Genomic DNA, 19234 nt, shown 5'->3' on the forward strand with positions numbered 1-19234 from the left:
GCACTTCCAACAGAACTCGTGTATATTGAGCCAGTATGAAATTCCTCGCCCCACAGACATAGGTGCTGACTTACACCCTCCCCAACCCTTGAATATTAGGGTGTCAGTCTCGGCAGCCTATTGGACTATGGAGGATATCATAGCTCAGCTTGATCTATTCTCTACTGACATTCACACATGCTCCAGAAGGGTCACTTGATATGAGAGTGGTAAGTGAATTATAGGGGAGATCAGCTTAGTGGAGATCAGCGATTGAACCTGGAACCTTCTTGGTCTAGATCATTCTTTTCCAGACATTTACTTCATTACATTAAATACTTGCCTTAGAGATGTTAGAAATCCCTAATAAAACTTAGGGCAAAATATTAACTTAAACCCATACACAAATTCTCACCTCTGTCCAATACTGTTGTTTTGTTTCTGTATCCACATGAGCAAACCCTGCCAAAACCAGGGCTTTCATCAATGTTCGCTGTACACTACTAGGAAGGTAGTTCAATGGTGGACTTCGACTCGCATACTGTTTTGCCAAATTCCACCAGCTTTCACATTTTATTACTAAATTGGCCCTAAAAGGAAATAGTTATCAATTAACACTACTTATAAAATGTGCAAACAATAAGAGAATAGAGTTATCTGAATGCAGTTATGACCTTGCAATTAACTCTATAATTGACATTAAAATCTTAAACAAAATAAGTACTTCCTTAAAAAAAACATGAATTTTATATTTCATTGCATGATTTCAGTGGTTACAAAAGAACTGCAATGCCAGCTGAAATGGCCTAATCTTTCAAAAATACATTTTTGACATGGGTTTAAAGTTACAATTCTTTTGAACATTCAATTACAATTTTAGAAAATCTTGGAGCTACTTAATGTGTTACTCTTAGCTCGAAGTTAAATGTTCATATAATCAATACAGATAAAGCCTCGAATAGCTGCATGGATTTATGTCAAAAATGCAACCCCATTTTCTCAAAAATATATCGGCCCAGAAATTCGGGTCTCCACGGGTGAGTACGCACGGGGTACTCACCCGTAGGCCCAATGGAAGTGCCAGTTTCTTGCATGCACTGCGCATGCGTGGGAAACCGGTACTTCCGTTCCCCTGAAAGCAGGGGTTCAGAGGTCGAACGCGTGCGCGGGAGAGGCTGCGCGTGCGCATCGAACTTCGTTTTTTTTTAAATACAGGTTTTCCCGGGAAGGTAAGCCTGCAGAATTTAGAAATGTAAAAAGCAGGCGTAAGACCTGCTTTTTACAAGGTAAGTGGTGAATTAATTAAAATTAAAACATTTTTTCCCACAGGTTTATTATTTTTAAATACTTTAAAGCAAGGTAAGTTTATTTTTAGCCCTTTTAGAAAATAAAATTATTTTTTTCAAAAATTTAAATTTGTTTAAAATAGTTATTTCATTTAATTTATCGTTTATTTAAAAAATGTGATTTTTAAAAAATGTATTTGAAGATTTAGTGATGTTTTGTAAGAAGGGCCCGTAGTATTTCTAAGTTTGACAGCACTTCCTGTCAGACTTATGAATGGAGCATTCCCTGCTCCAATTGGCTCCCCATGGCCCACGTGATCCCAGGGGACGCTTCGAACTAACTGCGCCCCTGGGATACGCAAGCACTGCGCGCCGGCAGTTGGAGCAGGCCCCGGATCGGAATTCCACGGGGGCCCACAGCACAACGGCCGGCGCGCAAGTTAAGTGCAGATCGGGGGCTTGTACCCGCGGGAAGCCCCCGACCCGAATTTCTGGGCCATCATCTTATTACAGAGTGCTGGCCACCTGTATGAGGCTAAGCACTGAAATATATCATCCCTTTCCAACAAACTTCTCCCTCAGCACATAAGTCATTTCAGTGAGGCAATGTGTGGGTAAGTAATCTTCTGGAGAAACGGCTGAAGAAGTCATTACAGGTCCTTATGCTGGAACATAACATACAAATAGAAACAAAAAAGAGGCAAGAGTTTTATGGGAAAAAATTGCAGCATAGGTTTCTATAAACATATTAGGAAATAAATATGATTTTGGAGTTTATATCAAATAGGATTGAATATGAAAGCAGAGGTCATGATAGCTCTACACAAAATAATGGTTAGGTCACATCTGAAATACTGTGCGCAGTTTTGGGCTCAATATAGGGGGGATATAATTGCCTTGAAGAAAGTACAACACAGATTTACCAGGATGAGGGGTTTGATTTACCAGGAAAGCCACTATGGGGCAGTATTCTCTCAAATTGAGAATATGGACGTAGATTTTATAGGTGTTCGAAATGATAAAATGGTGGATTAGGTAAACACTGATTATTTCCATTGGTAAATCCAAAGACAAAGGGGCCGTGTACTCACGGTATGCATTAGATACATAAATGGGGAGATAAAAATCTTTTTTCGTGCAGTCATCAGAACATGGAATGCTTTGTTACAGTGATGATCAGTGCTAACTCAATTATAGCATACAAAAGGGTACTTAATAATTACTTAAAGAATATGAAAGAGAATGGGGAGAAAGCAGGAAAATGGGTGTGTGTAAAACCAGCCCCCAATAGAGGTCTAAATTTAATGCAGGCAAGGGCAGCCAAATGGACTGTCCCTTGTTCCACAATTTCAGTATTTTTTTATTCCTTTAAATACCAATCAAGAGTTGAAGGACTGGTTTCTACTGATAACTGTGGCAACATGAATACAAAAGAAGCAAAATGTGTCTCAAGTAGAATGTTTGTTTTGAGAAAAATCAGCTACTATTAAGAGTTGACTGTTAAGTTGTAGTGACTGATGGGTTTTGTTCTATTGTGTTATTATCCAACTACACCAAGTACTCACCGCTCTCTCCTCTCTACTAGCGTTACAAGGAGTTGAACTGTGTCATTTGCCAGGTCCTGTTCTGCAATCCACACCGAAAGATTACTGATAACTTTTTCTAAAAGGTATCCAACAATCCACTGAGCACCTTCGGTATCTGCACCAAATGCTGTACTTAAAGGTAAACTTATCTGTAAGGAAAGAGGATGTGTTTTAAAAAGTTAATATTGATGCCCATTCAGCTCTTTGGGCTAAAAGGGAACTTTGCAAAAGTTCTCCAATAATGGGCAGTGCACCATTATCTTGGTGTTCTTGGGGAGGCACAAGTAAATCTTCCAATTTATTTTTGTTTCCTCAATAATTTTGTTGTCTTTCAAATTAATTGATTGATTTGTTTTAAACAATCTCAAATTTTCCACTTTTATTGAGTATTTTTGCACTTCCATTGTTCTAACACTCTCATGATTATGAAAGAATGAAGAAACTTGCATTTATATAGCATATATTATCACAGCTTTAGGATCTCAAGGTGCTTAGCAAAAATGGACTACTTTTGAAGTGCAACCACTGTGGCAGCCAATTTGTGCATAGCAAGTTCCTACAAATAGCAAATAAATGAAAGACCAAATAATTTATTTTTGGCAGAGCTGTTTTACAGAAGAAAGTTGGCCAGGGCACTAGGAAACTCTCTTGCTCCTCTGTGAATAATGCCATGGGATTTTTTACTTCTATCTGAGCAGGTAGATAGGACCTTAGTTTAATGTATGACCCAAAGGAGAGCACCTCCTGCAATGCAGCACCTCTTCAATAATGAACTGAAGTGTCAGCCTAAATCATGTGTTCAAGTCTATAGGCTTGAGGTCAGCATTACCAACTAAGCCAAGCTGACACTTTCACCTTCTTTACACAATTACAAACACCACAACATATTCTGATCTCCACTAGTTTTGTTCTTCCCCAGATTCTTTGTAGCTATACCTTATTTTCTTGCAAATGAATCAGGAGACATAAATAAAGCACCAGAAAAAGATCCCTTTAACATGTTTTCCTCAGTCATTTATTTTTTAACCCATCATAAATAAAGGGCAGAACATGAGACAAAATTTCACAATATAGTGCAACTTGACTAGTAATATAGAAAACTGAAAATGTTGGTCAAACAGGCAAACCAAACTGTTGAGTATGAAATCATCTAACAAAAGAGGGAAAAAAGGCCATTATGTGGCTAGACTCCAATAATAATTTAGCAGTTGCCCAAACACAGCACTGTTCTCTCTGATATGAAAACAAGTCCCAAAACTGTGCACAGTTCTGGCTCCATATTATGAAAAGGATATAGAAGCATTGGAGAATGTACAAAAAAGATTTGTAAGGATGATACCATAACTGAGAGATTATAACTATGAGGAAAGACTGAACAGGCTGGAGCACTTTTTATTTTTTTATTTTTTTAAGAGGCCGAGTGGTGACCTGATAGAGGTCTTTAAAATGATGAAGGGGTTCGATAGGGTAGACATAGAGCTGATGTTTCTACTTGTAGGGGATTCAAAAATTAGGAGCCATAAATTTAAGATATTCACTAATAAATCCAATAGGGAATTCAGGCGAAACTTCTTTACACAGTGGTAAGAATGTGGAACGCGCTACCACAAGGAGTAGTTGAGGCAAATAGCATAGATGCATTTAAGAAGAATCTAGATAAGCACATGAGGGAGAAAATAATAAAAGGGTATGCTGATAGAGTTCGATGAAGAGGGGTGGGAGGAGACTTGTGGGGAGCATAAATGCCGGCATAAACCAGTTGGGCCGAATGGCCTGTTTCTGTGCTGTAAACTCGATGACTGGTCAAGAAATCCAAAGTCTTGCTAACTCTACTAACAATTTTAATAGGTTGTGGAGTCTTTATTTCCAAGAGGAGATACCTACACTGACCAAGGCACCTTTGGGAGATGAGAGTCAGGCATTGTACAACAGAAGTAAAAGTGCTTCAGGCTAAACAGTGACCCAAAAGCATAGTTTTTGTTGGATACACATGTGAAGGATAGCTAAAGAATTCTTTACACTTTCTTGAAATCAGCCTTTTCTATTGTATAGAATTGGCCCCATCTGAACTGCACACTCAAGCATTTCTTTGATAAAAATTACATCCAATTTTGAACTGAATAAGCAAATTGGTCCGGATAATTGGCAATATTGGGGCTGATATATTTTGGTACTGAACACAGAAGTGAAAAATATAGGGCACTATGCACTGGAGTCTACATTAAAGCTTAAAGTCATCAACAAAGGGATGCAATGACCCACCAGATACAATACTCATCCAGATATGATGAGGAACTGGCACATACCACAGGTCCAATTAGGGAGCATGCACAAGAATTTAAAAATATATAAGTAAACATACTTGCATAGGTGTGGAAGACCAAATCTGAAGGAAAATCCACAAAATTTATTAAGAAACAACAGTTTGTAAATCTACAAATGCATTCAATATTGAACAAACAGGAAATGCCCGAGTTCTGACCTGGTCATAAAGTTTTTCATCCACTAAAAGGTAGGTCTTTGCCCATCGTTTCAGGAACCACATAATATCTTTTCCCATTTGTGGACTGAGCAGTTCGGTCAAGTTTGCCCTTGTGGCTCGAGACTCAACTTCTGAAGCTCTGAGGACAGCAGCTAACAACCTAGAAATAGGCATTTCAGATCAGTTTGAATAAGTGTTAGTTCACAGCTCATAAGAACATAAGAATTAGGAGCAGGAGTAGGCCATACGGCCCCTCGAGCCTGCTCCGCCATTCAATAAGATTATGGCTGATCTACGACCTCAACACCACTTTCCTGCCTTTTCCCCACGAGTCCAAAAATCTGTATCTCATCTTGAATATACTCAACGACCGAGCATCCACAGCCCTTTGGGGCAGAGAATTCCAAAGATTCACAACCCTCTGAGTGAAGAAGTTTCTCCTCGTCTCAGTCTTAAACAGCTGACCCCTTATCCTGAGACTATGCCCCCTAGCTCTGGATGCTCCAACCATGGGAAACAATCTCTCAGCATCTTTCCTGTCAATCCCCCTCAGAATCTTATTTGTTTCAATGAGATCGCCTCTCATTCTTCTAAATTCCAAAGAGTATAGGGCTAATCTACTCAATCTCTCCTCATAGGACAACCCTACAGTTTCAAAGAAATGCAAAATGTATTAAAGATACACTTCAATACATTTGTATTTTGCAACCATTTAAAAAAAATGTAATCCCCATTTCTCCTAAAGATAGTGACATGCTAGAATACTTTGCCCAAGTATATTCAAGTGTCAGCTGGCTATTTGAGCAATTTTGCTCTCACCCTACACATAGTAACCAAAAATGAAAACCGTGGCTGATGTGCCCTCTCACCGGAGCCGCCTGAACCATTCTAGTCTGTATTGCTCAGCACCACACAACATGAGACATTTAACAACTGAATCATTGTAGTGGGTAGCATTTCAAGCTGGACTGTCGCACAGAAATTAGACATTTAATTTCAAAGAGATGGAAAAGATGCATCCAAACTGACTGCTTAAATTGCTAACATACTACTGACAAATACACGGTGACAGCAGTTTGCAGATATTTGTAAGACAGATTGTGCTGCCCTCCAGAGTGGAGTGCATAAGTATAATAACATAGGTCGGAATTTTCAACTTCAGTGGGGATGTAAAACGGGCACTATCCGATCGGCCTCTTGTTATACACCCCCCCACCCCCCTATTTTCCTTTCCATTGTCACCGAAGCCCCCAAAGTTTAAAGTTCCACCCATAACAAAATGATGGCAAGTGAACTGAAAAAAGGAAAATTACATAAAATCTAATTTAAAAACAAAATCTGTTTGCATTCGTAACTTAGAAAGTAACTTTTCTTCTAATATAGTAGCCAACATCCAAAGAAATAAGCTATAAATCTTTAAGACAACTTTAAATGTAAAAACCTACAATTTTTTAAATAAGCATTTAACTGGACTTTGTTTTTGTTGCAAAAACAGGTTTTTTAAATTTATTTTTTTTATAGAGAGAACACCAGTTAATCCATCCACAGCACTATTACTGAATAGTTATTAAATGTTATGCATTTGCCATTTGTAACACTTAAAACAAATTGTGAAGTGCTTATTCATGGTGCTTAAAATAAAGCAGCTATCAACAGAACTCCAGGACAACAAATGATTGGACTGGACTTTAAAAGTTAATCTAAAAATTAATACTATTGATAGGCCCTATGGCTTTCGGTGGAACAAGATATTAATTTTTTAATTATTTTTTGTGATTACAACTAGCTTTAGAAAGATTTTGAATAAAAGCTACTATGTGTAGCAATCTTTCTTTCAATCATATCACTTAAGATAAACACTTACCTAATCACAGAATCTGTTCTGTTACATCCTGGGATTGAGGAGGCTTTTTCCCCTGGGGAACCCAGAATCTGAAGTGTTGTGTTAATGTCAACTTCAGTTGCATGCTTAATGGAATATTCCATTACCTCTGGAGGTATAAGAGGAGTCTCTCCCTGAGTATCATCAGCTAAGAGGTAGCCTAGCAGCATCAACATAAAGATACCAGGTTACAAGTACGGTTTAGAATTCTATAAGATTAATGAATGAATTTCATATTATATCACAAGCTACAATGTACATAGAAGTTCACCAAACTGAATTTCTTCATGTAGCAAAATATTTCACTAACCAGCCAAAGAAAAGATCATGCAACTGAGTAGTAGTTTAAACCAGACTTGCCCCTCCATATGCATTGTTTTCCATGTCAGCTAAACAGTGCTTTTGTTAAAAGAGCACTAATTTCCTGCCTGCAAACCTTTAGATATTCACGCCAACTGGAGAAAGGTTTACAGTGGTGTTCCCCAGGGGTCGGTTCTAGGACCACTGCTTTTCTTGATATACATTATTGACTTAGACTTGGTGTGCAGGGCACAATTTGAAAATTTGCAGATGACACAAAACTTGGAAGTATAGTGAACAGTGAGGAGGATAGTGATAGGCTTCAAGAAGATAGATAGGCTGGTGGAATGGGCGGACATGTGGCAGATGAAATTTAACACAGAAAAATGCAAAGTGATGAATTTTGCTAGGAAGAACAAGGCGGCACAATATAAACTAAAGGGTACAATTCTAAAGGGGGTGTATGAACAGAGACCGGGGGGGGGGGGTATATGTGCACAAGCCATTGAAGGTGGCACGGCAGGTTGAGAAAGCAGTTAAAAAAACATACGTGATCTTGGGCTTCATAAGTAGAGGCATAGAGTACAAAAGCAAGGAAGTTATGATGAACCTTTATAAAACACTGGTTCAGTCTCAACTCGAGTATTGCGACCACTTTTGGGCACCATACTTTAGGAAGGATGTGAAGGTTTACAAGAATGGTTCCAGGGATGAGGGACTTCAGTTACGTGGATAGACTGGAGAAGCTGGGTTGTTTTCCTTAGAGTAGAGAAGGTTGAGAGGAGATTTGATAGAGGTGTTCAAAATCATGAGCGGTCTATACAGAGTAGATAGAGAGAAACTGTTCCCATTGGCGGAAGGGTCGAGAACCACAGGACACAGATTTAAGGCGAGAACCAAAGGCGACAGGAGGGAAAAACTTTTTTACGCAGCGAGTGGTTAGGATCTGGCATGCACTGCCTGAAAGGGTGGTGGAGGCAGATTCAATTGTGGCTTTCAAAATGGAATTGGATAAGGAAAAAAAAATTCAGGGCTACAGGGAAAGGGCGGGGGAGTGGGACTAGGTGACGTGCTCTTGGAGAGACAGCACGGGCTTGACGGGCCGAATGGCCTCCTTCAGTGCTGTAACCATTCTACTCTATGAACACTCCAAATCCATACATATCAATGCTTTTTACAATCTGAAATGTTCTGTGTACATTCCTTCTTGAAGTAATTTGTCTTCTTGAAATGCTTATAGGAGGTAGCCATCTCACATCACAGCTATTTCAGATCTTGAATGAGCATTCTTCCTTAGTTAGGTAAAATGGGTTCTCTACTCCAGCAAACACTCATTTTGACTTTTTGGCAATGCTACAGTACATTTTTATGTCAGACACTTAGTCTGAAAGAATCATTTCTAAGGAGAGTCCTGAACATACCAGAGGTTAAAAGAAAATTGGCTTGTTTGGTGATTAGTAAATTTAGTTATAGCCTTTTTCCAAGAACTTGCCAAGTCAGCGCCTTTACTGTACACAGCCTTTTCAATAAAGAAAAATATAAATATCCATTAAAAACATTATCTAATCAATATATTAAAAAATATATTTAGTAGTGAACCTACCTGTGACTAAAAGTAGCCAATGAATATCCTCATACAAATCATCCAGTACTTTATTGTCCAATGATGCTGGCCCTGGTGATGAAAGGAACTGCTGTTGCTGCCTTTGTAACTGACCATGAAGTCTTGTTACTCTATCTTCTAATAAGCTGCATCAGACAAAAGAAAAATCAGTTTTATCAAATTACAGAATTCAGATTTTGGTATTTAAATCACTAAAAATGTGTAAACAAGGAATCTCTAAAGGTATATTAAAAATTAGTGATTGGTATTTGTTCCGGAGGCTGGCTGTAGCGCACTGTACACGGAGGCAAGATGCAGGATGAATGACTGACTATCGCAGCTGCATTGGTGTGAGCTGTACAAATCACCCTGGGTGTTATTTCTGCGCTCTTAAAAGGTGGATATAAAGCAACACTGACAGAAACATTGGAGCAGGTTTCCAAGAAAGAACAGTGCATGGGAGAAAGTAAGGGACAAACGGAGATTTATGACATTACATGATCACTAATTAAATCAGAACTAATATTCACTCACATTAAAACATGCTCTAGTTTTAACAGACGCTTAAAGTATAGAGGCTGTACACACTTATTTAATAATCCTATTTACAACTTGATCTAGCATACAAATCTATAATCCCCTCAGCTCTGGATCATCTATCTTTACATAGATCAGTGTTGTCCAATAGAAATCGTTAACTAGCCACAGTCTAAGGCAAAACCATTTTAGCCTCATGCACTAATTTTAGTCAAAAACCTTACACACAATACAGGCAAATTTACTTGATGTGTATATTTACTTAATATCTACCCTCATTCAATGCTAACCTTTGCAGTCTTTCTCTTTCACTCAAGCTTGGAATTCTAGCATGAATTTATCAGACACAGCACATCCAAGTGCAGCTTCTGGTTTTTGTCCAGCCATTGCGAGCGATACTTTTACTTCATCAGAGTGATTGCTGAGAATGTTAACTCGCACAAGATGTTAACTCGCACAAGATGTGATAGATCCGCCCCCGCTCTGCATCCAGAACACAGTTGGATGCTGTGTGTCCTTTGCCATGATGTGTCCTGTTTGAGCTGCTTGTTATTGGTTGGGCTTGCTTTCTTCTTCTAGCCTTCAGTGGTTGTTGCGATTGGTCGAGCTGACCACGATGACAGCTCCTCACTCCATACAATGATGTTGGTGTTTCCACAATGCTGAAGTACAGCGTTTTCACCCGTGTTACACCATTTTAGCAGATAACCAATAGGCACACACAATGGTCAAAAAAGACTCGCACTCTGCTTTACGTCTTACCATTTTACCAATAAACGCACAAAAAGGTTAAGTACACATGCTGTGCAAACATGAGTATTGCGATCACATGCCCAACAACTATGTCTTTTACTCATTTTTTAATTTAATCAAAAATGCAATTAGCCACATCTGGATTCCCAAGTAACGGCATGTGGCTAACGTATTGAACATCGCTGACATAAATGATTATGTCCGTTAACCTAACAATTTCAGGGCTTAATAAAAAGGAAAAACAGCAAATGCTAGAAATTGAAAATATATAGCATGTCAGTCAGCATCTGTAAAGAGAAAAGACAGGCTATGCTCTGGCTTTTCGCTTTGCAGATGCTGACAGGACTGCTGTTTCGAACATTTTCTCTTTTTATTTGAATTTCAGGACTTAACTTTTTTTTTAGGTAAACCTCTACATGATGTTTCTTGTGCTGTCTGAATCAAGTTTGTTGTTAGGCTCATGAAGCTCATCAGGTCCAACACATTGGCTCGGATTTTACAGGGCCTATGACCGCGTACGCTGTAAGTGCCCCGCAAGTTCTGGATTTCCGCATGCGCTGTCAAGTTTCAGCTTGACAGATCATCCACATGTGCAAGAAATGGACATTTGCTGGCGGAGGGTTGGGCTATTTGCCCAGCAAATGCCCACAGAACCCTCACACCTGGTAAAAGCAGGCATAGGGCCTTCTTTTACCAGCATACGGGTAAAAAGAAATGAAAATAATTTTTTAAAAATCATTTAAACATTCAAAAATCATTAAAATTAGTTCAGGTTATTTTTGGCCCCTTTAAAACTGTTTAAATTTATTTTTCAAAAAATTAAATTTTTGTTTTAAATGTTTAATTAAATTGTATTTTTAAATTAATTTTAAACATGGTGATTTATTTTTATTTAGGTTGTGTGAAAGCGTGTTTTTTTATGTCATTCCTAATATGCTTATGGGGATTCCATACTTAAATGACAATGGGAATACCCCTTTTCATTGGTTGGGCTGGCCCACGTGACCCCCAGGGACCCTTGCGAACCACATGTGCCCCTGGGTACATGGGCTTTTACGCAGGTGTACGCCTGCAGGCCCAGGACTGCAAGAGTCCAAAGATATGAAAAAAATAATCGAAAAGATCCCTTCTATTCCTTGGGCAGCTCCCAAAGGGGAGACATATAGGTGTGTACTTTTCGTACGGATCGGAGGCATTCACCTCTGACCACAATTTCAAGTCCATTATAGTGAGTATGATTGTTATTTGGTCAGTAAGAGCTGTCTGCGCTATAAAAACATTCCTATTTCATGGGATCGGATTACATCCTCCTCACTACATCCCTAATTTGTCTGTGCCAGTAGACTGTCCCAATCCCCCTAGCCACACTAGCTCATTCTTCCATATATACATACCAAAGGGACAAGAGAAGACTGACAAATCGGATATCTGTCTAGTTACATTTCAAAAAGATTATTTCTAATATTTCTTCATAGGAATTCAGAGCCGGGCCAGTACTACAGTCACCTTAATTTGATTAGAACCACAAAAGTGTACAACACAGCAGGCTGCCACTTGGCCCATCGTGTCTATCCCTGTTCTTTTCCAGAGTAATCCAAAATAATCCCATTGCCTTGCTCTCTCCCCATAGATTTGTACCGTCCTCTGCTTCAAACGTTTGTCTACTCTTCCCTGAGAAGATGCAATGGTCTCGGGCTCAACTCTCCCAGTAGCAAAGCATTTCATACTCCAACAGTAAAGAACTTCTCCTAACCGGTCTTCTCCCTCAATAACAATTTAAAATTGTTAAGTCCCAATCACTGACTCCCAAGCAGAAAAAAAAATTTTTTCATAATTTTAAAATCCTCTATTAAATCTCCTCTTGAACTTTCTAGCTTTCTCTGTTTCAGTATCTCGAATCTCTCCTCATAACTATAGTTTCTCATTCCTGGTATCATGTTGCACCAATTCAGCATTCACCTGGTTTCCTGGGGAGGGTGTGGCTGGAACAAACCCCTTAAATATTGGGGCTGATCTCCTTATTGGGCTAATGCAGAGGGGAAGGCATTTTGGCCTTAGGAGGGATTTTGAAGGATGGAGGAGTCATTGTGGTTTCAGGTGCTCCAAATTAAAAAAAAAGCATGCTCTGCACCCAGCTACTTTGCTTTGCTTACCAGACTAGGAAGGCAGAGTGCTCGTCAGGAAGACAGAGGGCTCCGAATGATAGCGGATTCTTCAGAAAAAAATCGAAAAGATCATTTCTATTCCTTGGGCAGCTCCCAAAGGGAACAGAATTCACAGCTTTATTTTTAATACCATTGTCGAATGTTTATTCATCACACTCCTGAAATTTATATCATCCTCCACTTTCACTGTCTCCTTGGGTCGCTGTTCCATATATTGATCACCTTCAGCGTGACGAAATTACATCTTGCCCGTGTTCACCTTTTCTCATTTAAACTTGAATTCATATCCCATTGCCAAACAGCTTATGTTAATATTGAACTTCTTTGAAACTCAATTGATATATTTCTTTTAAGATATTAAATACTTCAATAAGATCACCTCTAAACTTCCTATTTTCCAAATGTATAGTAATTATGGTCTTCTTTCTTTGCATTTTCTCCAAGGCTAGGATTACCCATGTGGAATGGTGCCCAAAAGTATACATAATCCTCAAGATGGGGGCAGACCAGACTAATAGAATACAATTATTTTCTGGGACTTGTGCTCTATGTCTTGAATTATACATCCCAAGATTAGGTTTTCCTTTTTCACCACCGTTGTACATTGGTTTAATGGTGTTTTCCACTAAAATTCTTTAAACAGAAATTAAATAGTTACTTGAAGAGTATGGGGAGTAACCCTGTATTCTCGTGTAATTTCCTATACATTGTTCCCATTTATTTTGTATTCCCACTGCTTCATAGAATCATGTAAGAAGTCACACAACACCAGGTTATAGTCCAACAGCTTTATTTGAAATCACAAGCTTTCGGAGCGCTGCTCCTTCTTCAGGTGAAGTGGAGAAATGCATAAAGATACAGCTTATATAGTCAGAGAATCATGTCAGATGTTTACAGGTAACCTTTCCAACTGCCAGTTATCACACCTCGGCAGAGAGATAATCACAGCAGTCAAAGGTGTGAATGGTGTCCAAGGTGGACAAGTCCTCCAAGGTGGCCTTCGAGACACACGACAACGCAAAATCGTCGAGCAAAAACTGATAGCCAAGTTCCGCACCCATGAGGACGGCCTCAACTGAGATCTTGGGTTCATGTCACGCTACATGTAACCCCACCTGATGCAGGCTCATCCAGACTCGAGTCGACATTGGCTTGTTCTCGCTACACAGATGCGGCCGGACCTGCTGTGATTTCCAGCCAAAAAAAATGTTTTTTTGTCTGTTTTTTTGTTTTTCATACAGACCCCAGCATCTGCAATATTTGACCCCTTGTGACCCCACCTCATTGTTCTTTGATGTAATGTTTCCCTGACTGACCTGTTTGGACACCATTCACACCTTTGGCTGCTGTGATTATCTCTCTGCCGAGGTGTGATAAATGGCAGTTGGAAAGGTTACCTGTAAACATCTGACATGATTCTCTGACTATATAAGCTGTGTCTTTATGCATTTCTCCACTTCACCCGAAGAAGGAGCAGCGCTCCGAAAGCTTGTGATTTCAAATAAAGCTGTTGGACTATAACCTGGTGTTGTGTGACTTCTTACATTTGTCCACCCCAGTCCAACTCCGGCATCTCCACATCATAGAATCATGGAATGTTATAGTACAGAAACAGTCCATTTGGTTTATCAAGTCAGTGATGATATTTTTCTTTACATAAACCACCTAGCCTGATCTCATTCTCTGTCTTACTCCCCAAACCCTTTCACATTCTTTTTTTCAAGAAACTATTTAATTCCCTTTTTAAAAAAAAAGCAGAGAATTCTACATTTTAAACACCTTGTGTAAAGATTTTTTTCTAACCTCCCTTTGATTGGTTCCCTCCCCCAGCTTCATGACTTTGCATTTCACGAACATCTCCCACTATTTGGTCCAATCTTCCAACCCGTCCTGAACCATCCGCAACTGGTCTACTTGTTCCTTACTTTGTTAATTATGACCCCTTCCAAATTCGTATCAGCAAACTTGTAGAGCTTCTGTTCATCCAAATTTATACTAAAAACAAAAGCCCCAGAACCAATCTCCACGTTACCCCGCTAGTCACCTCTTTCCATGTTGATGCTACTCCTTTAATTGCATTTTACATCCTTTGCTTCAGCTACTAATCTACTGCAAAAGCCACTTTCCTATTCTGTTCCGTTCTACCTTAAAGTAATCTCCAATGTGGTACTACGTCAAAGGCTTTGCAAGATCCTAGGTTTATTAAATCTACCGAATTCCTTTGTCAACTAATTAGAACATAAGAAATAGGAGCAGGAGTAGGCCAATCGGCCCCTCGAGCCTGCTCCGCCATTCAATAAGATCATGGCTGATCTGATCCTAACCGTCAATCTACTATCACAGAACCATCTCCTGAATCTAACAGAATTAGACACACGAAATAGGAGCAGGATCAGGCTACACGGCCCCTGGGCCCGCTCCGCTCCCCCCAGGAGGCCATGTCCGATCCAAACCTAGACTCATGTCCAAATTCCTGCCCACTCCCCGTAACCCTTAATTCCCTTTACTTCTAGGAAACTGTCCATTTCTGTTTTAAATTTATGTAATGATGTAGCTTCTACAGCTTTTTGGGGCAGCATATTCCATGGACCTACCACCCTCTGAGTGAAGTAGTTCCTCCTCATCTCAGTTTTGAAAGAGCAGCCACTTATTCTAAGACTATGCCCCCTAGTTCTAGTTTCACCCATCATCGGGAACATCCTCCCCGCATCCACCTGATCCAACCCCTTCACAATCTTATATGTTTCAATAAGATCGCCTCTACTCATTGGAGTTCAGAAGAATGAGAGTCCCAATCTACTCAACCTCTCCTCATATGTCCATCCCCTCATCCCCGGGATTAACCGAGTGAACCTTCTTTGTACTGACTCAAGAGCAAGTATGTCTTTTCTTAAGTATGGACACCAAAACTGTATGCAGTATTCCAGGTGCGGTCTCACCAATACCTTGTACAACTGAAGCAATACCTCCCTTTTTTTAATATTCTATCCCCCTAGCAATGAAAGCCAACATTCCATTGGCCTTCTTAATCACTTGCTGCACCTGCATACTAACCTTTTGAGTTTCGTGCACCAGGACCCCCAGATCCCTTTGTACTTCAGTACTTTCCAGTTTCTTGCCATTAAGATAATAACTTGCTCTACGATTTTTCCTGCCAAAGTGCATAACCTCACACTTTCCAGTATTGTATTCCATCTGCCAAATCTCTGCCCACTTACTTAGCCTGTCTATGTCCCCTTGCAGGTTTTTTTATGTCCTCCTCACTCACTACTTTCCCTCCCATCTTAGTATCATCTGCAAACTTTGATATGTTACACTCGGTCCCCTCCTCCAAATCGTTAATATAGATTGTAAAGAGTTGGGGACCCAGCACTGACCCCTGCGGAACACCACTAGTTACTGATTGCCAGTCTGAGAATGAACCATTTATCCCAACTCTCTGCCTTCTGTTAGATAGCCAATCCTCTATCCATGCCAGAATATTACCCCCAATCCCATGATTTTTTATCTTAAGCAATAATCTTTTGTGTGGCGCCTTGTCAAATGCCTTTTGGAAGTCTAAATACACTACGTCCACTGGTTCCCCTTTATCCACCCTGTATGTTACTTCCTCAAAGAACTCCAGCAAATTTGTCAAACATGACTTCCCCTTCATAAAACCATGCTGACTTTATCCTATTAAATTATGATTATCCAAATGTCCTGTTACTGTCTCCTTAATAATGGACTCCAAAATTTTACCTACCACAGATGTTAGGCTAACCGGTCTATAGTTTCCAGCCTTCTGTCTACTGCCCTTTCTAAATAAGGGTGTTACATTAGCAGTTTTCCAGTCTGCCGGGACCTTTGCCGAGTCCAGGGAGTTTTGGAAAATTATTACTAATGCATCCACAATCCCTACCGCCACTTCCCTCAAGACCCTAGGATGTAAGCCATCAGGTCCAGGTAATTTATCTGCCTCGAGTCCCATTATTTTACCGAGTACCACTTCCTTAGTGATTTTGATCATGTTTAGCTCCTCCCCCCCTATAGCCCCCTGTTTGTCCAGTGTTGGGATATTCTTAGTGTCCTCTACTGTAAAGACTGATACAAAATATTCAGTGTTTTTGCCATCTCCATATTTCCCACCATTAATTTCCCGGTCTCATCCTCTAAGGGACCAACATTTACTTTAGCCACCCTTTTTCTTTTTATATAACTATAAAAACTCTTACTATCTGTTTTTATAGGTTTTGCTAATTTACTTTCATAATCTATCTTCCCTTTCTTAATCAATCTTTGTTACTTTTTGCTGTCTTTTAAAGTTTTCCCAATCCTCTATCCTCCCACTAGATTTGGCTACCTTATATGCCCTTGTTTTTAGTCAAATACTATCCTTAATTTCTTTAGTTAGCCATGGATGGCTGTCTTTTCTTTTACACCCTTTTCTTCTCAGTGGAATATATTTTTTTGGGAAGTTGTAAAATAACTCCTTAAATGTACACCACTGATCATGTATCGTCTTACCCTTTAATCTATTTTCCCAATCCACTCTACTCAATTCTGCTCTCATACCTTCATAGTCTCCTTTATTCAAGCTTAGCACGCTTGTTTGAGATCCAACCTTCTCACCCTCTAATTGAATATGGAATTCAACCATGTTATGGTCACTCGTTCCAAGGGGATCCTTTACTAGGACATTTTTAATTAATCCCGTCTCGTTACACAGGACCAGATCTAAGGTTGCTTGCCCCCTGGTCGGTTCAGTTACATACTGCTCAAGAAACCCATCCCTAATACACTCAATGAACTCATCGTCAAGGCAGCCCTGCCCAATTTGATTTGTCCAATTAATATGATAGTTAAAATCCCCCATAATTATAGATGCTCCCTTATTACAAGCCTCAACTATTTCCTGATTGATACTCCATCCAACAGAGTTGCAACTGTTCGGAGGCCTATAGACTACGCCCACTAGTGTTTTTTCCCCCTTATTATTCCTTATCTCCACCCAAACTGTTTCAGTTATATCCTCAAAGCCTCGGATTGTCAAGCAAGATCCAACACCTGTAAAGCCATGACTGCAATTTCGAGATATTTCTCGCGGCCTCAATATTCTCTCTTTCAGGAAATGTTCTATTTTTATTTTTTTTAAAAGCTCAATACAAATGTTAAACTCGCTGGCCTGTATTTCCCTAGGCTATCCTTTCTTCCATCGTTATAATGGCACCACGTTCACCTCTCTCCAGTCCCTTGGTACAATTTTTGTGATTACCATAAAAATGTCCATCAGGATGCCACTTCCTTTAATACTTTATCATGAGGCGCATCAGGGCTAGGTACCTTGCTCTGTTTTAATGTGGCTACTCTGCCTATCACCTCTTTCTGCATCAATTTTTCTTCCTCTTCAAATTCTAATCCCAATGGAGGCAGTCATGAAATTAATTTGTAAAACACTGACACAAGGGAGTCATTAAGGACATCCTTCACAGTTTCATCTGCTGCCTATTTTCCCTGAATATATTTATAGAAAGGTTTACTTTTATATTTTGTATATTTTCTGCAATCCTAATTTCATCATCAATTTTGGCACTCCAAATCCATTTCTTTGCCTCTTACCTATACGCATCCCCATATTTAATCATACCTGTAGCTGTGTACTTAAATTTAAAACTATTAGTTACCCTTATCCTCTGTATTACTTCTCAATCCCTACATCAGTTTCCTACCTCCTTTACTACACTATACCCCTATGGAATGCAGTTGTTTTGCAGTCCCCTATTTATGTCCCTAAATATATTCTATTTCCCATCAACTACCTCGTTAATAATGCATGCCAACCCATAATTCTTAGTTCTTTCTTCATCCCCTAAAAGTCTACCTTGTTGTTATACTCCTCCCCTTTTCTGTCTTAACTCTCATTTTAAACTCAACCATACAGAACAGAAAGTTCCACTAATACTTGCAGGCATTGGTCTGTGGAACAATATCCTTTTTTAATAATTCATGCAAGAGTTATGCCATGTAATGCTTGTGATGTTAAAATGATGACAAAATTTCCTGGAAAAATAATTCAGATGAGTATAGAGTTTATTTTAAGACCATTAATCAGACATTACAAAGACTGGGGTACATGCTTCCATCTTTCCAAACCATGCCTATTTTTGTTCAGTACACAAGGTTAAAATTATTATATCTATATAGGCTATAATAATGTAGAATCTCTTTTCATATGTCCCGAGCATTAGTTCGACTGTCGTTAGGAGATTTGGCAATATCCACCTTAATATTGCCAGTAAAATCTAACTGTAGTGGCTCACTAAATTCTTAAATTTAAAATTATCTAATGATGGCTCAGTAAATTTGGCAATATCCACCTTAATATTGCCAGTAAAATCTAACTGTAGTGGCTCACTAAATTCTTAAATTTAAAATTATCTAATGATGGCTCAGTAAATTTATCCCAAGTGTAGCCGAAACCAAGAAGGTTCCAGATTCAATCCTCAAACTGCTGAGTTAGCTGATCTGAGTTAGGGCATTAGTTAGGGACTTCAAAATGAGAATTAACCGCGGTTGATATATGAGGAGAGGTTGAGTAGGTTGGGACTCTACTCATTGGAGTTCAGAAGAATGAGAGGCGATCTTATTGAAACATGTAAGATTGTGAAGGGGCTTGATCGGG

General features: G+C 39.3%; 1 protein-coding gene across 2 annotated transcripts in view; it reads right to left on the bottom strand.

Moving 5' to 3' along the window:
• Positions 1-19234, bottom strand: part of xpo4 (exportin 4) — a 164442-nt gene that overhangs the window by 32777 nt on the left and 112431 nt on the right. For both annotated transcript variants that reach the window (XM_085999169.1, XM_085999168.1), the window contains exons 12-16: positions 9119-9264; positions 7198-7375; positions 5334-5493; positions 2831-3000; positions 395-569 (exon numbers count right to left, since the gene is read on the bottom strand). In XM_085999169.1, coding sequence (XP_085855295.1) covers positions 395-569; positions 2831-3000; positions 5334-5493; positions 7198-7375; positions 9119-9264 — 829 coding nt within the window. The remainder of the gene's footprint in view (positions 1-394; positions 570-2830; positions 3001-5333; positions 5494-7197; positions 7376-9118; positions 9265-19234) is intronic.

The sequence above is a fragment of the Somniosus microcephalus genome, chromosome 10 (assembly GCF_052327205.1).
Source record: "Somniosus microcephalus isolate GS21.2 chromosome 10, FLI_Smic_1.0, whole genome shotgun sequence".
Classification (NCBI taxonomy): Eukaryota; Metazoa; Chordata; class Chondrichthyes; order Squaliformes; family Somniosidae; genus Somniosus; species Somniosus microcephalus.